Consider the following 13690-nt stretch of genomic DNA (forward strand, 5'->3'; position numbering starts at 1 on the left):
ACATACAATGTTTGTCAAAAGATAATTCAACAAGTCAAGAAAGTTGCTATTTGAAGTATCAGACCGTGAAGATACATAATTAGAAAGATTACACAGCCAGAAGTCACATATGTGATGGCTTTCTCCATCTAAAAGCTAACAGTAGCTGCTGAAGCTATGATGCCTGTGTGTTTTCGTACCAGGGTTCAGTCTTGCTTGTTCTTTCTCTTCACAGCTGATAAAAGGACTAGAAGTTGCTGGATAAAACACTTCAGGTAAAACGTAACGTTACAAGAGACAGCGATGTTGGTGACATATATTGTGCCACACAAGAGATGTAGTTCATGGACTGGTTTCACAAAAAAACTGACTAAACTACGACAAACTGAGACTTTCACCATGTTTCTGTGTATTTGATGTCAACAAACAAACAAAGTTGCACAGTATTGTGTCTTGAGAAGGCGTTCAAGTTAATTTTTCCAACCTCAAACTCATTTTAACGATTATTCGAACATCACATGACTGTGGGAATATTTAGTATTCTGTTAGGATGAGATAAGAATGGTATCAGTGTTCTCATCTAACCTCCTCACCAGACAGCCAATGAGTGGATTTCCCAGAATTTTGACTATTTCTTTAATGGCTTGTAAATATCTATAAAACATGAGTTAATGTTTTATTAACTGTTAATAACGTCATTAGTTACGTACTACTTTAACTTGTAAACACTTACTAAAGGGTGCTCTTTTTGCAAAGTGGTATCTCTTGAAACGAGAGATAATGATAGATTTTTAAGAAAATGTAACTTCTCAACAGAATCCGTGAACCCAGCATTTGGATCTGAAATGTTTCCAGTGTCAGTTGTTTTAAGAAAAGTAACATTTTCAAACTCTACCCTGGATTCAGGGATTTCAGACAGCCTACTTTTTGCAGTGTGATGCCTCCCTCCCTCTCTTTCCTCCTGCTGGCCTCGGCCCCAGAACCGGCGTAAACCATCCACAGTATGTTCGCAGGCTCGGGCTGTGTGCTAGGAAACATGAGCAGGGTGAGATATTCAGAGTCCCGGGCGGCGCGGCGCAGGCCGCTGGATAAAGCGGAGGAGGAGACGGCGGTCCGTGCGGTTTGAGCTCAGGATCTCAGGACGGGAACATGTGAGCAGGGAATGGGCGACTGGAAACAGGATTATTGTTGTACACAGCAGAGAGACGCAGGAGGGGCCCGGGACAGGTAACTGACCGACATCCACTGACACAATGATGACTATTATAGGAAGTTTGGAAGCTGGGATGTAGTGAAGGATAAAACCACATAAAGACAGTTTAAACAACTTTGAATGAGCAGGACTGAGTTTACCGCTATTTATCCTTTAATTATTACAAAAGCTTCAGTATAACATAGATCTGATTTCTAAATTAACAGTCAGCATAATGTTTAATTTTTATATGTGTATTTCAGTGTACATGACTTCATGAAAGTGTACATATCTGGCATCAGGCTGCTGCTGATGGCACCACATCACTGTGCGTCAGACTCAATATCCAACCTGTGCAAAGAAATTCTGAATTGAAGCTGAAGAGAAAAACAAAATGTCACATTTCTGCAGCCTGCGGGGTTGTTTGTATTGCATTAAAAAATGGAGAGCACGAATCAAAATAAACTCTTCAGGGTTTATAGACAGACATTTGACCGCAGCAGTGCAGAGGAGGCAGAGCAGAAATATTTAAGATGCTGAAATGGACATTTTTCAAAACTTAAATGAGGTTTTTACGACCCAAACCACCGAGTCTGTAGATTGTACTGTAGTAAAGTCTCTGTTCTCCCTCATAGAAAGTGAAACTGCGTTTTATTGAATTGAGTTTTCTATGGAAATTCGAGCTTGTGACTGAATAAATACTGTGGATGGATTTATTGCAGTGCGTTATTACGCACGAATAAAACTTATTTATTTTTCCATTTTACTCATAATGGACCTGATTTTTTTGTTGCTTGTTTCCAAAAACATCTGTGCCATGAAGTACACACCTGAATTATAGTAACTCTTTGGATTTTTTTGTTTTAATGACTTCACTCAACTCTTTAATTAGAAGTGCAGATGCAAATGTTTACAGAGAGCAACCTTATACCGATACATCACAACGACGCAGTTATACATGGTCGACTTAAGATCAAGATGCTGGTTAATGCAGTTTGATCAGACATATAGTGGAGGGTAACCAGAGTGAAGGTGTGAAGTTAAAACTTATCCGAGAAGTTCTTGGTTTTAGTACCAATATAAAATTGTTAAACCGTTAAGAAATGAGAATTGCTAATTTTTCTCAAGATAATTTGTCTCGTATACTGGATGCATAAACTCCTTTTGTAAAATATCCCCTCTTCTTCCACAGGAGAGAGACGGGGACACTGTGACACATCCAAGGACATCTTCTTTTCTTCTTTTATGAATTTTTGCGCATCGTCAGAGAAATTTGGGGGAATAATCTTTCCAAAGATGAACACCATCGTGTTTAACAAGCTGAGCAGCCAGGTCCTGTTCGAGGAGAAGGCAAAAGAGGTGGAAATGAGCAGCAGAAATTATCTAGAAGTCATCGACGGGCAGCATCCAGACCTCCTCTCCAGCAATCAGACCATCAGAGACCAGCAGGCCATCAGACACAGGCGGAGCGGGTATGTGGAGCGTTTCTGCTGTCTTTGACGCATGTGTGGCTTGAGTTAACGTGTTGATTAAGTGTGAGTCCGTGAGGAATACCTTTTTATTTTGACGATTATTTCACTGAGGACAAGTCAGCACACGGAGAAAGTGGACAACAGTGGTGGTTTTGTTATCAGCGACGTATGTGGTTATCTCTGTTCCTTGTGCTCAAAATTAAGAAAGGACTAGAAATATCAAGCTCAGGTAGGGGCAACCTGGGTCAAACTCCTATAAATGACATTAGTGATCTATATGTGTGTTCTTAAGCCTCCTTGAGCTGAAATACATTTCTGTTTATGACATTTCTAATTGATAAAATTGTTTCTGCAGCTGTGCGTAAAATACGCATTAACACACAAAAACCTGAAAATTACGCACGGATAAAACATCCACATGGATGCTGTTTTTTAAATCTAAAACTATAACTACTCATGCTTTATATCTCAAGACTCAAGCACCAATTTGATCATCCACTCAGACTTTTTTTTCATGTGGCTTTAATGCACCAGGATCTGATGGATGAAGGAATTAGCATTTAGCGTTTTCCCAATCTGGTCCTCATTTAGGTGTTGATGTTCACAGCTAATCTTAAAATTAATAAGTAGGTCAGCATGTTCGGTAGTGTGTGTCTTATAGAGGTCTCCATCTGCTTCCAATAAATAAATGTGCCCTTCAACTCTCTGTGTGGTCTAGTCAGTCACACAAGGGCCAAATGTTTTTCTTTTAATTAAATATATTTATTTTATTTTGGTTGGTCTTACATTTTACTTTAATCCGACAGGGAGCAGGTGTAAGAAAATAGAATAAAAAATTGTTATGTGTTATTTTCATGTTTAATTGGTATATATGAGAGAGAACAGAAGGAGAGCAGTAACCTTAAGGAGCCTCCTCATGCAGTAACCTTCAATAATAAGAAAGAATATTATGAGTTGGTGACTGTAAGTTGTCCCCTCAAGGGAAGCATCAGTACTAATGAAGAACATTAAATTATTAAACAGACATGTGTGTGCATGTTTGAATGTTTAAAGTTCAGAACAGAGTAAAATGTCCTTTCGGATGTTCATACTGATCTAGATTACAAGGAAAATATTTGTAGAACATGAACCTCAGGCAGACTTGAGGTTAGACTAAAATATGTTACATCTGCCGTCCAGTGGAGCTTTTTTGGTGAGATAAAGGGGAGACGCGGAGCACAGCACCATACTGACATCTACAGGTTCATAAAACCTGGAGCTAAGGTGAGACTGGGACCTTCACAGAGCAGGAGGACAAACAGGAGAAGGACTTCAGTGAAAAGTATTTTGAAATTCCTTTCAGAACTCAAAGAATTTTTAGTGATTTCATGATATTTTGTGGTGATTTTCTTGTACAATATAAATTTATAGTGGTGTTACAATGATATAAGAGCTGTTAGTAGCTGTTTTCACCACTGAAATTGCTTTTTTGGGACTTGAGAATATATTTTTACTCTCCACTCCTACAGTGATGTTTTTATAGCATCCTCTGGACATGTATCATAGTCGCTGTCTGTATAATTTCAGTTTTTTGTCAGTCCCTGGTGTCTTGGGTTGGCCGCGACTGTGACCCAGCTACATTGTTCTTGATCCACTTCTGCTGGGTGTGAAATGTTAATCTGGCAAAAATGTGTGCCAGAGCAAAATGTGTTTTTGTTTGTTTCATTGCAACGTGTTGGCGGTTTGTGGGACACGCAATGAAAAATAAACTGTGAGTGGCCGTTTCTCTCTCTGCCTCTGTCTGAACAGTCACTCTCTCTTGCCTATGTCTCTGTGTGTCTCTCTGGTTTAATCCAATCCCTCTGAGTTTAATTGCAGTGCCTCGGGTGAGAAAATTGCACACTGTATAGAGTGCTCACTTTATGTGTCATGACTAACGAATTCAGACAACATGCCGGTCCAGTCAGGACTCCGCTCGCAGCTGCACTACAGTGTTTGGTTGAGTTCAATAAACAACATAATCCTGCTTCTCTTTTACGGCTTTAAAACCAGATTTGACTGTAATTTGAAAAAGGAGAAATTTAAATCTAAACTGTTTACCGACATGTTATCCTGATACAATGAGCACAATGTTACTGACATATGCAGAGTGGGTCCATGTCAAATCTGCCTTCTTACACCTAGAAAGACAGACTAAATCTTGCATCAGGGCTGCAACTAACACTTATTTTCATTATCGATTTATCTGCTGATTTTCATGTTGGGGGCTGCAATGATTAGATGATTAACTCAATTATTAAATTAATCACTAACTAGTTTGATTATCACTTAGATGTTTTTAATATTTTTTAAGAAAAAATGTCAAATTTTTTTGATTTCAGCCTCTCAAATGTGAATGTTTTCTGGTTTCTTTGCTCCTATATGACAGTAAATTGAATGTCTTTGGGTTGTGGACAAAATAAGACATTTGAGGACATCACTTTAGGCTTTTGGACATTTTATGCACCAAACAACTAGTCTATTAATCCAGAAAATGTTACTTCCAGCCCTCTTTTCTTTATTATTCTTTATCTTTATTTATTTAACATTTAATCTAGAAAATCTCAAAAAAAAAAAAAAGAAGTGAAAAATGCTTATCATAATTCTCAGACCCTAATGTGATGTCTTTAAATTGTGTCTTTTGTTCAACTGACAGTCAAAATCCCAAAGACTCTTCATTTTCTGTCATAAATAACAAAGAAAAGAAGCAAATTCTCACATTTAAGAAGCTGGAACCAGAAAATGTTTGACATTTTTGCTTGAAACAATTAATCATGTCAGCTCTGTCCTGCGTGTTTATATGTTGGCAGATTATAAGTTAAAATGTATTTATAAAAAGAACAAATGTACTAGACAGAAAAGACAAACAGTTCAGGTTTAGATGGAAAAACAATGCTAAAACCCCACAAATTGTGTGATGTGTGCATTTATATAGTATTGTGTAACAGGTAATTAGTTCTCTCTACAGTTTGGTATCTGGTTGACATTAGTCTTCGTGTCCCACCACAGGGGTCGTCCCAGCGGCGGCAAAGTGCGACACAAACGCCAGGCCCTGCAGGACATGGCGCGGCCGCTCAAGCAGTGGCTCTACAAGCACCGAGACAACCCCTACCCCACCAAGACCGAGAAGATTCTCCTGGCCCTTGGCTCGCAAATGACCCTGGTCCAGGTGAGTCCAAGCTGCCAGTCAGGTGATAAAGAAAGAAAAAAAAAGTGAGGCATTTCATAGTATTCATGCAGGCATGAGTGTGATCACTGAGGGGAAAAAAAAGTGAAATTTGATTTCTGTGGTTGAGTTTGTGTCTAATCAGGTTTGAAAAGCTGGATTTGGACTTGTATTTGCAATGAAGAGGCTGTGAGTAGAAAGTGTTTTTACATCTTGAGCTGTTTATTTTACAGCTCTGGTGCAGCGGTGGTTAAAGTTATTTCTACCTTCGTCCAAACGCAACAATTGGAAATTCTCTTCTTGACTTATGACCTCTTAAAAAGTGATTTTATTTTCTTATATTCTCTTCCAAAAAAGTTAGGACACTGTGTAACATAAAATAAAGAAATGCAAGTCCTTTCAACCTATTTTCAACTCAGTACAAAGTAAAAAGACAAGACATTTGATGTTCAAACTCATAAAATTCATTGTTTCTTGTAAAATGAATTCTACAGACTCTCATCCTTTTTGGAATCATGGGTTGTATATTGTAAATTTAAGAGGCACAATTTCATAAGAAAATCTTGAAAAATAAACCCTCTTTTGTGTATCAGAGATGTTTTACCATCAGACCTCTTGATGGTCCTGAGCCACAGGTTGGGAACCACTCTTCTAGTTGTAGTTATAAATATATGCTTTACGTTCTCTTGCACCCTCTACTGATAATACAAGAGTACAGTGGCCAACCTGCCTGCAGCGCCTGACAAACTGACCACTGAGAGGAAAACCCAGTGGTGAATATGAGTGTGTTTAGTGTCTGGCACTTGCAGCTGTGTATGTACAGTATCATCTGGCTGACAAGGTCACTGATACGGCCTCACAGAGTCTGCGGCGGCTGTTTCGGGCCGCCGGCCACGATGCTTAATCTGGTTCTCATTTTGGGAGCCTGATGGAGCTGTTTGTTTTGGTGAGGGCGAGCAGAGTGCAGAGGAATGCTTTGTGTTGGACACCGGCGAACGCACACACACACACACACACACGCTTACAGCCTCACACACGCATACGTTTAAGCTGACACCCAAATACCGGCAGCAGTGTCAGAGGTCAGTCGGTGATTTCTTGAAAATGAACAAGGGTGATGACAGTCGGGTAAATTATTTTCATCACATTTTCCAACATGAAGAAGGTCTCCTGTGGATTTTTCTCTGTTATTTTTATTTTTGAATGGACTGACATTTGGTTGACTGATTTTATAGCTGATCAACAGAAAATTGCTATCGATCGATCATTTAAGTCATTTAAATTGCCTGATATCTGTTCCTAATTTGTTAGATGTGAGAATATACTTCTTATCTCTGTTTTCAATCTTTGTAAATTATATAAAAAGTGATTAGGGGTTTGGACCATTGGTTAGACAAAAAAATTACAGCGTCTATGAAAGTCATGTTTAGAATGTATTATAAGCACATTCATAAGGCACTATAATGCACTTATAAGGCTTCATAAACCCCTATATAGATGTTTAAAATTAGGCATTACAACTTATAACAAGGATTATGAAGCATTATAATAGCATATTGTAAGTTCAGCATTCATAACACATACCAAAGCAATAACAGAGTGCATTACTGTCCAAAAACAGTTAAAATCACATCGCAGAACTCAAGGTGATGCCTTTAAATTGCTTGTTTTGTTTGTAACACTTTTTATGCAGCTCATGTCTATAACTGATTATAAGCACATTCATAAGACAGTATAATGCATTTATTAGGCTTTATAAAATGCTTTATAAATGTTTATAATCATGAATGGCAACTCATAAATAGTTACATATCACAACAGATTCTAAATGTTTCTGAACTGGAATAATGTTTAATAAACATCATACAAGTGCCAATAACCTTATAACAGTGATGTCACTTTACTTAAAGCTCACAAAGTCATGCTATAGCTTATTATTGATGTTTATAAGACAGTATTCCATTTCAAAGCTTAGTCTGGAAAAGGTCAGAAAATTATTAAAATCATATCACAGAAATCAAAGTGATGCCTTTAAAATGCTAGTTTTGTAGGTTATAATGCATTTCTAAAGGTTTAGAAAAATGTTTATAAAGCTTTAGAATCATGCATGACAACTTAAAAGAATGTTTATGGAGTACTAGAAGTGTGACCACGCTATATAAGGTTATTAGCTGTTGTATGATGTTTATAAGACATGATTTCATTTCAGTAACTTGGAACGTATAATCTCTTATTATAGATTTGAACAGTTCTCTATGTGTCTTTATAACTGACTAAAGTCATGGTAGTTATTAAGTGCTGTGTAACCCAGGATTCTTTTTCTGTTGTCACTTTGGCTCAAAGCTATGAAGCCTAATGAATGCTGCACTTGCAATGTCCACCACCTATAATACTTAATCAACCTTCATGCATTGTTCTAAACTTTTATAACAAGTTTAATGAAGCCTTATAAATGCATTATGTCTTTTGAATGTCTTGTAATGCATAATCTTCATAAGAAGTATTAGTGCTTTGTCTGACCATTAGTAAAAAACTAAAATCCATTTTGTCATTTACAAAGATAAAAACAGAAAAGCTGCATATTATCATGTCTGTCAATTCAAACACAGAAATAAGTATATGAAGTTTATGAAGCCTTATAAATGCATTATAATGTCTTGTGAATGTGCTTATAATGCATTATAGACTGCACTATAACCTTCTCAGGCATCGCCTTGAGTTGTGGGAAGTGATTTCATCTATCTTCAAACCTTTTCCAGACTAAAACAACATTGATTATTTAAAAAAATAAACAACAAATGATTCAATATGAACATAATTGTTATGTGCAGTCGTAGTTGGCATTCTTTTCTTTGCCTATCCATTCATGGAGGCTAAGAACTAGCCAGTTCTTCCACTGTTTAGTCCAAATGAACCACTGCTGCCACTGCTGCCAGTAATGTAGAACGCATCCCTTCATGTGCGTTTTTCCCTGGAAACACCCACCTGGCACCAGGTGTTTAAAAGCAACTAAATCTGTCATGTTTTAGCAAAACAGACACTTTTTCCATGTAAATGTTGTAAATTATTTTTTTAAAGTTTGTTCTAAGAGAGACACTGGTGCCATCTCTCCATCACCGCTGCCGTGCCTGCATGCCGTCTCCTCTACGGTACACACAGTGCAGACAGGCCACGGGTGAAAGAGCAGGTTTGGCCGCCCCGTCCCCTCTGTTTTTTTTTTTTTCTTTAAAAAAATCTCTCTGGGTGTCATCTGAGCAGGCGTGCCATCCCTTGTTTCTCCTCTCACATCATTGACAGCCGTCTCTCCTCCGGTCCTCATTAGCGAGCCGTCCCCACGCCTCGCCTCGTCTCACCTCGCCTCGCCTCCCCTTCGGCCAAGCCACATGTACGAGATGCCGCCCTTCCCTCCCGGTGTGCCACAGCGCTGCCGGGCTGGAGACAAAGGGATGTGGGATGGTCTTAGTTAACGAGAAACACGATCCTGAAAGAGGGGATCAGAAAAATAAGTACTCTAGCATAAGGCCCCTGTCCCAGCCCCTTCATAAGCCGCTTGAAGTCTATTGAGCATGAAAAGTTATTCTAGTATAACATCTAATGGTCTCCCTTCCCAGTGAAAGGAAGAGCGCCGGCTCAAGTGTCTCCTTTATTGCATCTTGAAGACAGTGTTGGAAAAAATGTATTATTGGAGGGAGGCAGCGCGGGTCCAGAATAAGCACGGGGGACGTACATCTCGGTCGGAACATTAGTTAATGAAACGTTGCGTTCGCTGGCCGTCCGGCGCTTGGAGGGTGTTAAATGTTCCTGCATGGCGCTGATACAGAAAAGATGCATGCTGGGGTGTCTCTCCGGAGCGTCTGGGATGTTTCTTAAAGCTCACTTTCAGAGAGCTGCTCTGCAACCTGACTCTGTCTCTGTCTTTTGCCTCCAGTCTCTCTTGGTTTTTCTGAATGAGACTGATGGCAGGCAGAGCAGACGTTTTCATAAAGGATAGTCTTTGTTTTGCTATGGATGTGGAGGTGTTTGGATTCAAAACAATAACAGATGTTTCTGTTTGCTGTGTCCTCCCACTTCCTTCTATTCCTCTTTCTCTCCCGCTCTCAGGTGTCCAACTGGTTTGCGAATGCCAGGAGGCGGCTGAAGAACACGGTGAGGCAGCCGGACCTGAGCTGGGCGCTCAGGATCAAACTCTACAACAAATACGTTCAGGGCAACGCGGAGAGGCTGAGCGTCAGCAGCGACGACAGCTGCTCAGAAGGTGAGCAGCAGCTCCTTCTCTCTTCCAAGCTCTGTTCCAAGTTAAGCGTCAAGAGGTTTGTGAACAGAGACCACAAAAATGGGCAACGGTCCCTTGACCCCAGACCTCGACAGACCATTTAATTATAGTTGTAGCAGAAACGCTGGAAATATGGGGTGTGAAAGAAGTGGGGAATATATGGAGCCAAGGAGGGTTTAATGAAATGCTGCGTTCCATTTACCTTGGACTTTGAAATTCAGAGCTCCAAATGACGTCACACACAAGTTGACCATGTTCCACTACAACAAGTCGGAACACAAAGGTAAACACTTCCAGGAAAACCTTCGTTGTGTTTGTTAACAACACATTACACAGCTTTTTTGCACACACAAATACCATAGCAACACGTCCACAGATGAACAATAATAAGAAACAATATATTACTACAGCTGTCACTACCGTTTATATGTGCAGCAGCCTTCTTGGATTTTAATGTTGGGGTTGGTGAGGTTCCTCCGATTTTCTGACTGGGATGGAACTCACCAAAAGATAAAGTTAAATCTCTTGTGTTGCACTATGGGAATTGTAGGATCCATCATTTTTAGAACTAGACCCATATCAGAGACTAAAGGTCAGGATCGCTTAGCCCCGGCTGCACAAATTTTGACCATTTGAAAAAAAACAAAAAAACAAAATCAGTCTCCTGTCTTTCGTGAGTCCTCTAACTTCAAAACTGCAATACTAAATTAGCCTGTAGTCCGTTTTAAACTGTTTTCCAGCAGAGAGAACTTTATGTAACGCTCGCTGTCTCCCCTGAAATTTGTGCTATTCTCACTGAGAAGCTCATTATATTTGTTTTATTGGCTACGCAAATAACCCTAGCTCTGTGGCAAACCATAATTCTAAGGCCTTTCTTATTATATCGTGGATATTGCAATTACATGACACTTATTCCCACATGCGTTTGACTTTAATCGATTTACTACCAACTTAATTTAACATGTAACAAAACTGTTTCAAATTAGGAGTACTGGTTGGTACCTGGGTCTCTAGGCGAAATATAATGAGGCAGAGCTTATTTGAATAATTGATTCACTTTAAACTATTAAATGAATCACCAGCTATTTTGATAATTGATTCATCGTTCCAATTCATTTTTTAAGAAAAAAATTCCAAATTCTAGGACTTTAGTTTCTCACATGTGAATATTTTCTGGTTTCTTTTCTCCTCTTTGACAGTAAACTGAATATCTTTTGGTTGTGAACAAAACAAGACATTTGAGGACGTCATCTTGAGCTTCTGGAAACACTGACGCACTGATCAGTTGATCATCGGAAACTGGTTGACAGACTAATTGATAGTGAAAATAGCTGTTGCCGGCAGCCCTGTAATAAAGCTGCCATTTTAGCAGCATACATCAAGTAGACAGAGCAGAGAGATCAGGAGGAACAGACGGTTCATTCTGGCTCTCAGGGCCGAATAGTTAAGTCCAGCAATGCATATTATCCTTCATTACTAAAATGACTTTGTCAGTATCATTATTTGTTTATCACTTTTCCTTCATTTCAGACACAACAGCAGTGTCTGATTTTTGACTCTGACCTTTGACCTCTGTAGTTACAGTTTCTTGCGACGTAGGAAGTTCAGGGTTGTTCTACGGTTCTCTCTTTGCAACTTGCTCTGGATGACAAAAAAATCTTCATCTGACTCTGAATCATCACTGCTGTATCCACTAATCTCATCGATGACCACTTCAAAATATCACATGAGAATTGCTCACAGCCTGATTTGAACCTGATGCTCTTTGTACAGAGTGACCGGGAAAATCTCCTTACATCATACTTCTTGTGCCCAAATTCAAATCTAGCATTATGACATGTAATGAGGCCAAAGGCCTCTCCCTGTGTGCCCGTTCTAAAGCGGGCTGATGCTATGCAGAGCCATGTTCTGGATGTATATAAATGGTGAGTGTGTGACCCAGCCGGGAGACGCAGAGGCCGGCGGGCTGCGACACGCTGTCATTAAGACACCCCGCTGAGCCAACATCTGTCTCCTAGCCTGCAATTGTAGCTCTCTGTAAGCCGTGTATTTACAGCAACTGCCTTTTTCTACTCACTGACAGCGATGAAAACATGGTGAAGAAACAAAAAAAAATATAAAACATACATACTCACGCTGTGAGAGAATGAACAGAAAGGAAGAGCGCTGTGGTGTCAGTGATCTCTAATTAAATTTTTGAGGAGGAGAAGCTGAGCGTGTGGCTGAAAGAGGAATGTGTGCATGGTGTTTGCATTGTGTCCGCCACAGGCCACTGTACCACCGGAGGCTCTGTATATCTCCCTGACTCTTCTCCCTGTCACATTATGGTTATGAAGCTATCCGCAGCCTGCTCCCACTTCTGACCCATGCACTAAAAGGCCCTCCATTATGTTTTTAAGCCTATGCTTTTGTTCCAGAGGCTATTTATGGGGCCCGACCTGACCCCTCTGACTCGGCGTACATTCCTCTAACTGTCCTGAAATGGTCCAGCTTGTTTTGCAGCTACAGTAGCACGTCCAAGAGAGAAAATGCTGTTTTCTGCATGGACACGCTGTCATGTAGGTGTGAGAATGGAAAAAGGAATAAAAAAAAAGAAAGAAAAGGAAGTTTTATTCAAAAAGGTGGCAGACCTTGATGTAAAAGGACGCTGTCATGGGATTATACTGACAGGTCAGATTTATTGTCGCTTGGAGATGCTGACGCGCTCGCTGAATTCTACCTCAGACAGCACAGGCAAAGGAGTGCAAGTACGCTACCTCCATGTGTTTCTGATATGTGGGAGCTATAATTTTAATTTGGCCCAGACTGAATCAAATGTCCAACCTCCCAAATTACAAAATTACAGTCTTGGCAGGGACAGTAACTAGAGTGAACTTCTCCCTGATTTCCCTCCTGCCAGAGGATATCTGGTTTTTCAGTATGGTGTTTTATCTTTCCCCTCCGTTTCTTTCATCAGGTAGGGACCTGCGCTTTAATTCAATCTCTTCGGCTGCAGAGCACCCTGGAAATTATTTATTTCTGCAGGGGAATAGCGGGGCAATGTGCGCTTGATGGAGAGGAAATAGACTACCATCCGTTATGGTTTGGTAATGCGTCTTAAGTCTCGGCTGGGCTTTCTGCTCTTGAGGCGATGCCAACAGGAGGGCAGGAGCGCCAGGTTAAAATCCCACTGCCCTGGTATTTAGATTCAAGATTTGCTCAGAATAACTAGACTCTGAGTCAGTGGGGATGAACATGCAATACACAGAAATGCATTTAACTGGAGAAGTACCTGAAGAAAATCTGTGATTGCTAATGCATTACAATATTTAACTCACAAACTATACATGTCATCATAATGAACATATTCACAGTTGATCAGTGTGCAAAAATGAGCATTTTAAAATTCAAATGAAATTTGTACAGTATATAGGTGTTGAGCTATAATTACAATGGATGCTGATGAAGAATGCTTTAAATGGAGAAGTATTTACTAAAGAAAATGTGTGTGAATGCTAATAAATTATAATATTGAACTTCTAAATTGTACGTGTCATCGTAATGAACATCACAGTTGAGCAGTGTGCAATAATGAACATTTTAAATTTTAA

General features: G+C 39.7%; 1 protein-coding gene across 1 annotated transcript in view; it reads left to right on the top strand.

Annotated features, from left to right (window-relative positions):
• Positions 1-1111: 1111 nt before the first annotated feature.
• The window catches only part of mkxa (mohawk homeobox a), a 36582-nt gene continuing 24003 nt past the window's right edge, over positions 1112-13690 (top strand). Inside the window, exons 1-4 of the mRNA XM_084710315.1 lie at positions 1112-1206; positions 2364-2643; positions 5671-5830; positions 9929-10082. Of these exons, the coding sequence (XP_084566441.1) occupies positions 2417-2643; positions 5671-5830; positions 9929-10082 (541 nt within the window). The 5' untranslated portion in view covers positions 1112-1206; positions 2364-2416. The remainder of the gene's footprint in view (positions 1207-2363; positions 2644-5670; positions 5831-9928; positions 10083-13690) is intronic.

The sequence above is a fragment of the Lutjanus erythropterus genome, chromosome 21 (genome assembly GCF_056507025.1).
Source record: "Lutjanus erythropterus isolate fLutEry1 chromosome 21, fLutEry1.hap2, whole genome shotgun sequence".
Taxonomy (NCBI): domain Eukaryota; kingdom Metazoa; phylum Chordata; class Actinopteri; order Lutjaniformes; family Lutjanidae; genus Lutjanus; species Lutjanus erythropterus.